The sequence below is a fragment of the Pseudochaenichthys georgianus genome, chromosome 19 (genome assembly GCF_902827115.2).
Source record: "Pseudochaenichthys georgianus chromosome 19, fPseGeo1.2, whole genome shotgun sequence".
NCBI lineage: Eukaryota > Metazoa > Chordata > Actinopteri > Perciformes > Channichthyidae > Pseudochaenichthys > Pseudochaenichthys georgianus.
The window spans coordinates 19,313,635-19,327,858 of NC_047521.1; the positions used below are offsets into that span (position 1 = coordinate 19,313,635).

At 38.9% G+C, this 14,224-nt stretch overlaps 1 protein-coding gene across 1 annotated transcript in view; it reads right to left on the bottom strand.

Annotated features, from left to right (window-relative positions):
* LOC117464591 (protocadherin-15-like) overlaps positions 1-14,224 on the bottom strand; it is a 228,118-nt gene that overhangs the window by 98,866 nt on the left and 115,028 nt on the right. Inside the window, exons 10-14 of the mRNA XM_071206802.1 lie at positions 9,536-9,644; positions 8,062-8,174; positions 6,142-6,348; positions 3,276-3,410; positions 96-245 (exon numbers count right to left, since the gene is read on the bottom strand). Of these exons, the coding sequence (XP_071062903.1) occupies positions 96-245; positions 3,276-3,410; positions 6,142-6,348; positions 8,062-8,174; positions 9,536-9,644 (714 nt within the window). The remainder of the gene's footprint in view (positions 1-95; positions 246-3,275; positions 3,411-6,141; positions 6,349-8,061; positions 8,175-9,535; positions 9,645-14,224) is intronic.

Genomic DNA, 14,224 nt, shown 5'->3' on the forward strand with positions numbered 1-14,224 from the left:
CACAAACACACGAAAGTAAATGATGTTGCAAACACTAAAAAAATCCCACGAGTACGGTAAGAACTTTTTTTATTAGTGTGTTTCTCAGTGCGTACCTTCAACACAGTTTCTCCAGACATCATATCAGTGAACAGGTTGACATTATAGGAGACATTAGCAAAAGTGGGAGTGTTGTCGTTGGCATCCAACACGGTAATCGTCACGGTAACAGGGATGCTCTGCTGGACGCCATCTGATGCTAAAAGCTGTAGAAACAAAAGACAAGAACAATGTTTGTTTTTTTTGACAAGAGGAAAGAAAATGAAATGTTCCCTCTGTGAGAAAATGTAACACTCAGCCGAGCTACAAAAAGCTACCTTTAGAGAATCCTGAGGTGGGCGGACTGTGTTCACCATGTGTCCTTGACATCTTGATAGTGTCGGTTTGTTCTCTTGTTTCTTTTGAGCTGTTCTGTGTTTGTTTCAATCCAAATCTCTGCTTTTTGGTTTATTTATACGCTTTTGGCTGCGACTAAGAACTCAAACACCATTTCCTTTCAATAATTGCTGATCCCCACTGCCTATAATGTTTGCTTGAAATGTGTTTAAGTCACAAAAAGAGACATAAACAAACATTTGCTTCCCATTAATCATGTTAAGGTGCCTTGAACTTGACTTAAGATATCATTCTACAGTTTCTTCTATGACATTTCTCACTAGGACATTTCAACACCTTGATAAATATGCTCTTCACTGTCTTGCCATGCTAACCTTACATGTCCCCTCTGTTGGCTCTAGCGTATTAAATAGTGCAGACACTTGAGAGCTTGTCAATTTTCTCATCTATCTCAGCTGTCAAGCGAATCAGCACTTTTCTCAAATTGATGAACTATTTGTGTAACAAGATCTCAGTAACCATTATAACTATGTGCTCCTTGTAAATACTGTATACAACTGTATTATTCCAGCTGTTTAGATCCACAGAGAAACTTCCATTGTGTAATTAAATCTAATGTAGCAAAGTATTTCTTTATTTGGTATTATTCCAATGTATTTAAAGAGAGAATGAAACTTTAAACACTCAAAGGTGGGAAGACTGTCTGAGCTTGCTGCCAAATCATCATAAAAATACAATTAAATATGAAGAAATAAAATGTTTAACGTAGCAAGCAGGCCTTATGTCATGATATTGGTCTCTTTTGTCATTCAAATAACATACAAACAATTTAAAATGCACGCTTTTGTATGTAAAAACAAGCAAATGTAACTTGTCCGTTCAAATTGTCCATCCATAACGCATCAGTGCACATCTACAGAAGCAGTAGAAGCTTCTTCCCTGATAGCAATCTCTTCCTCAAGCTCATCTGCCAAGAGGCTGATTGACTCCTTTAAAATGAAAATCTTCCTCCATGTCTCATAGCTCTCTCTCCCTGACTTTAATTTCTCCTGCAAGGCTTTCATGATGATTACTGTACACCTCTGCCGTTCAATCAATACACAAGGCCATCTGCTTTTCCCGTCTTTAGATCCAAATAGCTGCACGCAAGCACTGGAATGCATTACCTCATGCAATATGCTGCACTCCCACACACGTTCGCACACCGCCAGCACACCCTGAGTGTGATGGAAGTAAAATGAGTAATACAACGGAGTAGTACAATCCTGTAGCAAGCAAAAGTCCTCCATTCAAAATACAGTACAAAAGTATTTGCATCAAAATAGACTTATTGTAATAAAAGTAAGAGTGCTCATATTGCAGAATTCGCCATTGTTCAGATTATATTGTCAATTATTCTACACTTTAAAAGGTGTAATGTCCGCAGTAATGACTCTTACATCTCTAATATGTGTAATGTGTACTTGTAAAGCGCTTTGTGCACCTGTAAAAGTGCTCTAATAAAAAATGTAATGCATTATTATTATTATGCTAATTATTAGGCTTCATTTGTGCTTTGACTGTGACATTTACTTGCTTTAATGTTCAAAAAGCTCTTTATTTTTCTCCTACTGCCTGTGCTGCCCCACCTCTTTTCACCCTCTGGTTGAAACCAGAGCCCAGTCTGCTCTGATTGGTTAGCTGGCCAGCTCTGTTGTGATTGGTCAACCGCTTAGAGAAGTCCCGTTCCTTAGTCTATCACGTACAATGTGTAAGCCAATAGAAGCACACGTATTACGTAGTGATGACACTATGTTGTAGAAATAATACTTATAAAAATACAATACAATTTTAGCTTATCGTACTTCTTATATAATACATCTATCTTTAATGCATCTTCGTCATGTATTTTTTTTTATTTATATTTGTATTGTTAGCCTTAAACTGAAATTTGACTGGAATTAACATTATTAAACACCTGTAGTGGAGTGATATGATCAATATTTGCCTCTGGAGTGTAGTGGAATTTAAGTATAAGGCAGCTGAACATGTAAATACTCAAGTACATTACAAGTTCCTCAACTTTTTAAAGTAGTACTTGGCAAAGAAGCTGCTGAAATAGATTGTACTGAAATAAGAATACAAGAGTGAGAAAGGCCGATTGAGAAGTAGACAGCGCAACAAAAGAGGGTAAAAAAGGGCGAGAAAAGGGCCAACAAGTCGAGTGGGAGAACAAACCATAAAGAACACAAGACATGCTGGCAGTGATACTGACGGAAAGAGATAAACACAAAGGAACAGCCATCACTCTATAAGCCCTGTTTTTTTCTACATCTATTTCAGTACTGAGCGATACAAGAGCCAAGTTCTGACTGCATGCTGAAAACTTGCCAATCATCCATGAGAGCCCTGCTAGCCTCCGGTAAACGAAGCTATGTGACTATTTTGGCTGTGTTAAAATATAAAAATAAAATGAATATTTAAACAATAGTGGAGGTTAAAGTGTCTCCCCTGTCTACATCTATGCTCCCCATTTCTTTTCAATCTATGTCAATGTTTATTTTCTCTTTAATCTCCCGCCCTATTAATCCTAAATCTGTTTTCCTCCCTTTTAAAAGTGCAGCCACCTCTGCATTATCTCCTCCTCACTTGAAATGTGACGTCCTCAATGGAGCTACACATTCAACACATCCCACTTCTCTTTCCTCTCCATCTATCTCACTCTCCTCCTGTCTTCTTCTCTTCCTCTAGGCAACATGTTTCACTCCTCTCCTCTTACTTTGTCTAACGTTTGCCCCTCTTCAGTAGATAGGAGTCTTTTTTCAAGGCCGCCACTACGTTTTTTCAAGCGTGTCTGGTTTGAGGTGAGTTATTCAAATTCAGATTTTTCTCACACACACACATTTTATAGGCTGAAGTACCGTGAATTTATAGGAGTCCTGTGTCTCTCTGTCCAGTGGCTGCACCAGGGTGATATATCGTCTGATTCCAGTAGCAGACACAGAGAAAACATTAGAATAGCTGTCCAATGAGAACTGGAGCTGAGGGTCCCTGGTCTGTTGGAGAGAAAGACAGATGTTTAGAGGAACAGAGAAGACATTCAAGTCAATACATTTTGTCTTTTTTAACCCAGGGAGGATACTATATCTGCCGTATCGCTCGCGGAGCATACATACAGCTGTTGCACATTTATAAGTATACATTTATATTGTATGTTAACATATATTAAGAAAAAAAAAAAAAGGGAGAAGGGGTCGGATTAAATAAGTGTAAACTTCTTCCGACCCCTTTTCGGACGTGTAATTAGCTAAAGCTTTGTTAATTATTGATATCAGACAGATTATTCAATTATTAATTAAATATTTCGGTTTGTTGCATTCATTTGTATAGTACTGTATCATGTCTGTATCATCTTTTATTTCATTTGTATTTTCTTTGGTTTTATACGGAAGAGGATTAGGGCCACATGAATTTTTTTTTTGGGAGGATTTTAAAAAATATTTTTATTTTTTTATCTGGGAAAAAAGTCAGAATTCTGAGATTAAAGTCAGAATTCTGACTTTTTTCCCAGAACAAAAAATAAATAATTTTTTTTAAAATCCTCCCAAAAAAAATATTCATGTGGCCCTAATCCTCTTCCGTAGTTTTACACGCTCGAAAAAATAAATAAAAATAAAAATAAGCACCTTAAAGTGGAAAAAAAGGAATTCACCGGCAATTCAGAAACAATTTTGGCTGCTTTGATGAACATGCCGTGAATAATCAAAAGGGAAGATTTTGAGAAGGGAATGTTTCCCCGGCTCTCTTTCTCACACATTTGTATATGTTTTACAAATCAAAGCAAAACAGGAATAAATAAAGTGGAGAGACATAGCAAAGGAAAAATGTTTCCATAATGCAAAATAGCAGCGAGCAAAACAAGTACAGGAAGGTGAATGAAAAACATCTCCAAGGTTTTCTTGACATAAAAAACGTTAGATAAAAAACGTGTGTGTGTGTGTGTGAGCTCTCATTCCAGATAAGGCTAGCTCAGCAGGGTAGGAAGGCTGATAATATTGTTGATGTAGCCTGTGTAGATATTGAGTCATAAATAAGCACACACACACACACACACACACACACACACACACACACACACACACACACACACACACACACACACACACACACACACACACACACACACACACACACACACACACACACACACACATACACACACACACACACAGGGCCACTCAGAGTCTGCAGATACATAAATAAAAGTGAAGGACGGCACATAAAAGCAATTAGGACTAATCATCATTGTTGGTACTTAATGCTGGTGGAAAAACCGGGGTTAGCGGTATTTAAAATAGCTCAGCGTATATCAAACGCCCCGAACACACACACATTATCCCCACTAATCTCATTCTCGGGTCTTTTAGAAAGCAATGAACCAAAGCTTGTTTTATTAAAATGCCTACGCCACATGTTAAACAAACTAAGCTCAGGGGAATGCATGGGCGATAACAATGCTGCGGCACTGTCAATTCTTACATTATCACTGAGAGGCAATATTTTACTAACGGGATTCACGTTGAAATTAGATAGGGCACGTCACATACGGCAAGCAAGGCACAAAGAAGAGAATCGGTCAAACAAAAAGAAAGATTGCTGAAATGTACACCTCAATGGCTCGATATTTGATTTCTGTACAGTACTTCCTGTTATAACACTTTCACCATGTTGCGGGTCTTGATACCATATGTGATTTAAATGTGTTTGAAGACATGAATGTGTAGAGTAGAATACGCACTTGCGACCCCCAGATGAAAATTAAAGTAAGGAAAGTTTCATAGTGCCATAATATAACGATGACTGTTGGCCTGCCTTAACAGCATTTGTCAATATAGCTTAGCAATTGTAGCAAAGCATGTTTCCATGTATTAAAGTGGTTGGCACAGAGCTGTATTAAAAGTGATTCTAAAATAATTTTGTTGTGTGGTTTTATTATTTTAGCCTTTTAATTTATACCATTTGAAAAACAAACGAGCATAGGTGATTCAACAGTATGTTTGTCTACTCCTACGTGAGCTGCACATGTTAGCATTCTCGGCTAAAAGCTATTGCGATTTTCAGTTGACAAATCCAACAAGGCACTGGCTCGAATTAAGAGGACTGTTTTGTTGCCTGCTTTTGCCAATATTATTCCAAAATCTAAAATAATTTAGGAGGAATAAATCTCCTTGCTTTATGTCTGTTAAATGTTTATTTGCTCTGCAGGAATGGAGAGTTCAACAGGTGTACCAACAGCAACGTGTGGGCTTTGTGAGTTGTCCAATTCCATCTGGCAAAGTGAACATCTCAAATGAAAACTAAAGCAAATTATGTTTACGACTTGGCATGATGTATGAATATAATCACATTGACCAGTGGAAGCTTCAGATAACTCAGACAACCGGGGGAAAGGTTTAATCAGCAATCTTAATTGATACCTACAGGCATCTCAAAAGGAAGTAAATGTTAGAAATAATGTAAATGACTCCTTCGAGGTATAAGGCTGCAGCATAATTTGAAAATAAATATAAATATAAGCTGGTCATAAACTCTTGAATGAAATACATGCATTTGCACAAAAGTGTTTGAGTATAAAAGCCATATGGTGTTAAAGATGAAAACTGCACTGTTCTCTATATTTCAAATATCCTCATTCTTACTATAAAGTGTGACATTTAATTGTCAGAACATATCAATCTGCTCATTATGTCTTCAGTCAGTGACGGCCCTGTGTGCTTTCATCCTCACCTCCTCCACATCGTTATCCAGAGCCACGATGGCCAGCGGTGCAGAGAGACTGGCAGTTGTCGCTATGGTGGTTCCCACGGGTGATGCCTCACTGACATAGCCATGGTAACTGGTCTCCAGGAAATAGGGTGCCTGGTTGTTTTCATCCAGAACTTCTATTTGAAGGTTGGCGAAAGCTGGCAATGGGTGGCCGTTGTCCTGCTCTGCCTAAAGGGGAGACAAATAATTGCTCTTTTTGGCTGCAATGCTTTACCTTCTGTTCTCACCCGCCACCACTCTGCTGGTGAAGCTCTTTTTAATGATATTGCTTCCCATAATAAATATGTTAGAAGATACTAAAAATGACCTCAAGAGAGTAGATTTTATTTAGAGAACAACTGCACATGAAAGTTGATCTTAACCTCAGAGCAGTCGTAAATCCCAATTTAGTCTCGATTTATTCCTCTAGAAGAAGTACAATTTCTACATTTATCAGTGATTCTAGTAATATACAGGAGCTATAGGTGGGGTAGGTAAGTTTCAGAAACAGGCTCGAGATACACTTTTTGTTATATTCCATGGAATGCTCTTAACATCCCGATAGCAATGAATATCTTAAGTGCTTTAGCAAAATATCCATAAAAAAACGTCATCTGTGGAAGCCGTAATACTGTAAAAAGTCAAACGGATTGGTTGTACTTTTTACAGTATTACGGCTTTGCGGATTGCCGCCCTGTCTGTCAGCCTTCCATCTCGTGCACGCACAAATGTATCTCGTGCCCTCATTGGGCGTGCCGTCATTGGGCGTGCATTGCAGCAGTACTTCAATGACTCGCCAGCAACAGGCGGCCACTTTCACCAGTCTGCTGACGTCATGTGTGCGTTCATGTGTGTTGGAGGAGGTGCTCTGTAAGGAAGTCTGAAGGAAGGGGCGGATTCTTTTCGGCTGTGTACTTTCAAATTTTAGTGCACTCGAGCCGGTTTCTGAAACTTACCTACCCCACCTTTAATATATATTATTTAAAAGTTAAACTTTTATTTTCTTGCTGTTATTGTTTATTGTAAATGTACCTTTTATTTAGTTCACTCAGCCAGATTGAAGTACTGAAGAGCTTGTTATACTATTTCTTTTTGTATTACTTTAAAAACTTCAGCCATCAGGAGAGCAAGACCCCATGCAAGCTAATCAAACCAACCACTGTGTATACTGTAGTTTCAGATACCATTTGAGGACCCCCTGTAATTCTTTAATTTCCTGATGTATAATATGCCATCAGGAACGATGAGTTTAATTATTGTGGAGCACATTCAATTCCCCACCTGACCTCCCCCTGTAATGTGCAAAAAGGGTTAAGGGACAGAATAGGCTGCTTAAAGTGTATTGAAGTTCGAAAATCTCAATCACACACAACTATACAACTTTGTGATTTTCTAATTTGCAGTTTTCTCCCATGATTATTTTAATCTGTTTGCATTTCATTTATATTCTCCAGTTCCCTCACACCTCATTTTTACCATCCCAAAAGTACAACTATGTAATACAGTTTCAAGTTATGTTATTATTATGTACACCCATTTACACTAATTACCACACACCTTTAACTACAGAACAGTAAAACCCCCTAAAGAGAAAAAAATGCATTTGTAATTTCAGTAATGCATGCTTGGTGGTGTGATTTTATTACCAGCCTAATTAAGATAAAAACGCACACACAGCATGAGCTAGATCTAATGATTCACAATTACTGGCACTTATTATGTTTAAGGTAGGCTTATTTGTAATTGACAGTTAACAGGAAGCAGCACATGAATGTATTGCTGGGGGTTGGATACACTTTTAAAAGAAAAGTCCTGCACATCAAGGAGGTAGGGTGCTGATTTTATAAAAAAACAAAAAAAAGAATGCCTGGAGAAAATCAAGTCAGTCCCAGGGTTTCTCACCTTGATAACCAAATCAAATCTGCGGTGGAGTTCCCTATCGACGGGCTTTAGTAGCAGGAGCTCCGCGGTGGTTGCGTTCAAGCTGAAATATTCCGCATAGGACTCTGGTTTGCCTGAGAAAGGGAGAATAAGACACAAACTGAACAAAACCAAATATAGGAAAAATAAGGCTAGTATGTGTCTGAAACAGGCCGAGACATCAGTAATTGGTTTAACAATCAATATACTATTGTCTGTTGGGTGTGTACAGAGAATATAAAAGATACAGGGGAGGGGGGGGTAGAGCCAGAGAGCGCGATGGCTAATGCTTTCATGTTTTTCTCATCTCTGCTCTCCACAGGTGGTGATGCACCAACATATTATGTGGCGCTTTAAAATGCTGCATTGCTCAGTGGGAACATTACATTTTGTGAGACGAGCAGCAACACAGGCACATGACACAAGAAAGCAAGAGATTGCGGAAACAGATGTTTGGGTTTGAGTTCCTTTTTTCCTACTAGGTGTGTCCTTGGGCTCAGGCTCTGCTTTGATATCCTTTTTAGTCGTCCAAAGCAAATACCAACCACTGTTTATGTACTGTCTGATGAAGGTCGTTCCAGCTAAAACCATATTTTAAAATGTAATCTTTTTTTATTGACCCCCAAGAGACATTTTTATTTTTATGTTCATCTTGTGTAGACCTTGGAGGAGCTGCAGAGATGCAACAGATGTGTTTGCCCGTTGTGAAACTGTCTCTAATAATCCTTACTCAGGCTGAGATTAGTTTCACAGGAGGAGTCTGGGAAAAGTAATCGAGACAGTGTCAAGTCACGTCAGTACATTTTTACGGACGCGGCAGATCTTCTTGAGTCAGAGTTTTTTGTGGCTCTGCATATTAAAGTTTTGAACATTAATCAAGATGTCTCGCAGTGAGGGTGCTCTGCTGTTGCTTCTATTAATCAATTTCAACTTGAGGTATGGGATGATTAATCGGCAGACAATCCCATCATTCGTATTTTTGGGGGGAAAATGTATAATTTGCAAATTGACTATAAGCATCCTGTTTACAACGGAAGTATTTTAATTCATCTAAGATGTCCTTCCTAGGAAACCCAACAACCCTTTTTCAAAAAGCAAAAAATAAGGCTTTGGGCCAATATTTGGGATTCTGCACTTTGAGTTTTTTGCTTAAAAAAAATCAAAGTGTAACATATTTGTCAGAGAGATTATTTATGTTCCTATGCTAGCTAGCTGGTCAGGCAAGTCATGTGTTTGAATAAAATCCCCTACAATTGTACATTTGGTTTTATATTGCACTTTAGTAAACATTTTTGGTGACATCAACTGAGAAACGGTTTAAAAAGGGGGAATATATTTGATGATCGATATAACTATTATACAAATATCCAATATTATCACAAATGTATATTGACTCAATGTACTGTATAAGCCTTATTTCTTGATAGGAGTGTCAATTATTTAAATGTAAACTTACCGATGAGAATGGAGTAAATAATCCCGGGCCGGTCGGAGGGAGGCTGCAGGTTTATGTCTTGGTCCACAGCTTGAATGGGTGGAGTCACATTGACAGGATTTTCCTTGTTCTGGAAAGAGAAACCAAGGAGGGAATTCAAAGCTGAAATCACAACCATAAGAAACCACAACAGTTATGAAAGTATAGAAAACATCTGACCTATCAAGGAATAGCGTACAGGAATTGAGAAAATGCGACACATTGCTGCAACAACATTTTTATTTTAAGAAGATATACAAAAGACAGCACGAAATAAAGAAATAATCAACCAAACAAACAAACTTGAAATTGTATAACACGTCCAAGTTCTCCCCAATTGTGCGAGCTATAATAAAAAACAGCTCCAGCTCAAAGTGAAAGCTAAATATATTTACTGGCGATCTCTTCCACCGAGTTGTTCTAAGGTTTAAAGGGTTAACGCTTTACGCAAGCTATGTACGTATGCAGCAACAAGAGAGAGTCAAACAGAAGGAACAGGAGAATCAATTGTTGGCAAAAATCCCATGTGGTATTAAATCACATAGAGTAAGTGTGCACGTGCACGCCCACACATAAAACTGTGTTGACGCGTGGACAGAAAAAATATCATGAGTTAAATTAAACAACAAAAAATTATAATTAAGACTTATTTCTATTGTGCATAGGTATTGTGCTGCTCTGCACACACACACACACACACACACACACACACACACACACACACACACACACACACACACACACACACACACACACACACACACACACACACACACACACACACACACACTCCTATCTTTATGCAGTGAGCACAGGCTATAATGATGACTTACAGTATAGTAGTATACTATGCTGAGGGGTGGATAATATGAAGACCCCAATGGGAGAAACATTAGACGTCTATATGATCAAATCTATAATCGCTAAAGCTATAAAACATAGTGCCAAGCACATCAACAAGACTGTGCAGATTCCCAAATGTGCATGAATTCACGCACGCACGCACACACACACACACACACACACACACACACACACACACACACACACACACACACACACACACACACACACACACACACACACACACACACACACACACACACACACACACACACACACACACACACACACACACACACACACACACACACACACACACCTGCTCTGTCACCACCACAACTGTCTCGCAGCACTTAAAATCTACAAACCATCACAGAGCTATATCTCCTCGCCTGTCACTGACAGAGGGGCGGAGAGGGACACAGGCAGAGGAGAAGATAAGAGGGTGTAAATATATGGACGGGACATAAATCTGCCAGGCGTTGAGGGTAAACAGGGAGAAAGAGAGATGTAAATGCACCAACAAAGAAAAAGGGGAGTGAGAGAAACGCAGCCAGGTCACTGAGAATACTGAGGTTCTGATACTACACTATCTGTTCATACCAATGGGAACCCTATTTGCCTACACCACTCAGAAATAAACCCTCTGACAATAGAAGAATAAAAGCATCATTGAGCAGTGAAAGAAAGATCCTTTGGTGAATGTAAGGAGTTCAACTTCTAATTGAGAAGATATGATTTGTGACACATGTTGTCCCAACCAATGTCACTCACCTTAACAATAATGGGCATAATATTGTGCCGGATAACCTAACTTTGCTAATACTGACAACCTTTTCAAGATGGCTCAGGAGCAGTTATTACTAAATAATTCCTTCAGGATGTGAAGTGTTTTAAGTATTGGTTGTTCAAGTCCTTGAAGGCCCGCATCAATCGCTGCAGGAATAACATACATGAGTCTCATTTACGCTTGTTTCTATTGAAAGGCCACACTTTTGTTTAACACATATTGTCTATGGTGATTGGGCAGTGTGGTTTACTTCAATAAGGGCTGCATCCTATCTCTATAAACAGAATGTGCCTTCATACAAACAGTCTGTAGGCAATGGAACCACCCTGGCATCAGAAGTGTTTTGTTTCCGTGTGCAGTCGAGTAGCATTGATGCAGGTAAAAAGTCCATGTAAAAAGCAAATGGGGGGAAATGCTAAAAACCAATCTTGGCTTAACTCTGACAATGATTTAGCTTTGTGGCTTCAAATTAGCTTCTTCATTGGCTACTTGTAAAACAATCTGGTCGTAGACGATGTTTCTCAACGACAACCTCATTCTTAAGTCTGTAGTTAATTGTAAAGCAACAAACTATTATTTGCAATATAGATTATGATCTACCCAAACACATATTTTTGGAAAAAACACCCTTCACAATTTCATAAAACTCAAGTTTTTATATTCAAAATGTTTTTTGTTTTATTTGTCGAAACGAACAGTTAAAACCCCAAAACATAATAAATGTCTTTAATATATACCTTGTTTACCTTTGTTGCTTCTTTATATATTATTCAACGTGAGCTCCTGTGGGCAAATGCTCAACTGGAAAAACTGGGGTTACTAGATTGAGTACGTGAAGAGAGAGGGTGAAAGGAAAGGAAAAAGTTGCTTTTGGCGGCGTTTACAAATGGTGGTGAGGTGATTTGAGGGAAGAGAGTCCAGACACTAACATTTTTCTACATTCTAACATGTAGCTAGACATGAGTACTGTAATCCATAATTAAAGACCTTAGCTTATAGGTTTAGTAAAACCAGATAACTCAAGGAGAACTGAAGTCACTTCACTCACTCAACATGTTGCCCTCCCAGCAAACAAGAAGCAACACAAGTATAAAGATGTTCTCCCTTACTATCAGAAAGTTGCAGGGGAAACGGACAATGCAGAATCAGCAGGTAGAACACCAGCAACAGTTTTCCAACAGACATGAATCGCTCCGACACAACAGCAACATATAAGCAGCAGCACCAGGGAATTGTGTATGGGGAAATGGCCTTTTATATATATGGTGGGGGACTAATGAGCAAATGAGCAGCAGCTGTGCAGGCAGGCGGCTGATCCCGAGGGCAATGAGGGAATCAATGAAAGGAGGTAGTAACCCCTCAGGGCGCCTCATGGTTAGGTGAGCCTTTTTGTCAACCACTGAACTATACAGGAGCTCATGACTGCACAATGTGGTGCACCCAGCAGTCTCCTGTCACATGAACAAATAACATGTTTCCACGATGCAGTGCGCCACAGTGCTGCAAAGCTGTAGTCTTTGTCGAAAGCGGCAACGAAATAAAGTTATAGCGCCGTCGGCCTTCATTATGTGTTCCGTTTTGTTTGCAACTTGTAGCTAATCTATTGCCAGCCTGACATTATGACAAACTAAATGATGTCGGGTCTTTGTAGAGTGTGGTGTTCAATAATCTATTTTTCCCTCACAGCAAAACATTTCTGAGTTGCAGAGGCAGCAACCTTTTTGAAGTGCATGTGTGAACATACAGCTCCTCTGCATAAATGACCACTGTGTGTATGTTCGAGAAGAGGGAAGAATAGTAATGTTGGCTCTAAGGCTCTGAGGTTGTCAAATCACATTAGTCTGATTAGGACTCAAAACATGTTAGTGTGTGGACTCTCTTCCCTCAAATCACCTCACCTCCCTTTGTAAACGCCGCCAAAAGCAACTTTGTCCTTTCCTTTCACCCTCTCTCATCACATCTCTAAATGCTGTGTGTCCGTCTGTCCATCCTCTGCCTGCCTCTTTTCTCTCTCATCAACATCTGAAGGGACATCTGGCCATGCAGACATGACCACGAGTAAGACATATTGTTATCAATTTTCAAAGGTAATATTAACTTGTTGACCAAATAAAGTGCACTTTATACTGGCCTACCAGAAGCACTCATTGTAAAGCTACGGACCAATCAAAACGCTGCTGCCCGGGTTTTTCATAAAAACTGAAATGAGAGATCATATAGTCCTTTTTTTCTGACCCTACACTTCCTGAATCTGTAAGAACTGATAGAAAAATAACTTTCATAGTTTTACGAGGCAATACATGCCCTTGCCCCCTTACAGTATATTTATCTTTCTATGATCCTCCATTAACTGTCAGAATATGCAAAGGTGCTTTTATAAATGTCATAACAAGAATTATTAGGGATGTTACTTTAAGCCACTGCATGAATGGAATTGTAACTGATTCATTGGAAAAGTTTAAAACAGCAAATCAAAATGCAACTTTTTAATATTGCATGTACTAGCAACAGTTGTCTTTTATGGATGTTTGCTGCAACTGTAAATCGTGTTTTGCTCATGAGTTTAACAATTTGGTAATTCATCATCAGTTTGAGGGAAGAAAACAAGCCCTACACGTAAACTACAATATATCCAATACAACCAGTTTCCATATTGGATACTGTGTATGTGGGAAGCATTGTATTGTCGCCAACTAAGCTATTCTATCACCCTCGCAAAACAAATCTATATGGAACGAGCCATCATTCAATTTAAAAATGTCACCTGTGCTCTTCGTGCTGCAACATGTAAAATGAACCCTTTTCCTCAACTATGAGCTTTTCTTTGACATCTGCAAAGGTCCAAGGTCCATCTGGGTGATGCTGGGAAAATACTTGAGGGGTCCAGGTTTCATTCAAAGAACACAAATCCTCAAAAGACAGGAGACACAAAGCAACCACAGAGGCAGCTGTGTATTGTGAGCAAATTGACAAGTGCAAAACAACTTTTGTGTTTGATGCATTGTGTCTTGCCCATCGCTTCAGATTTAAAACCCCTC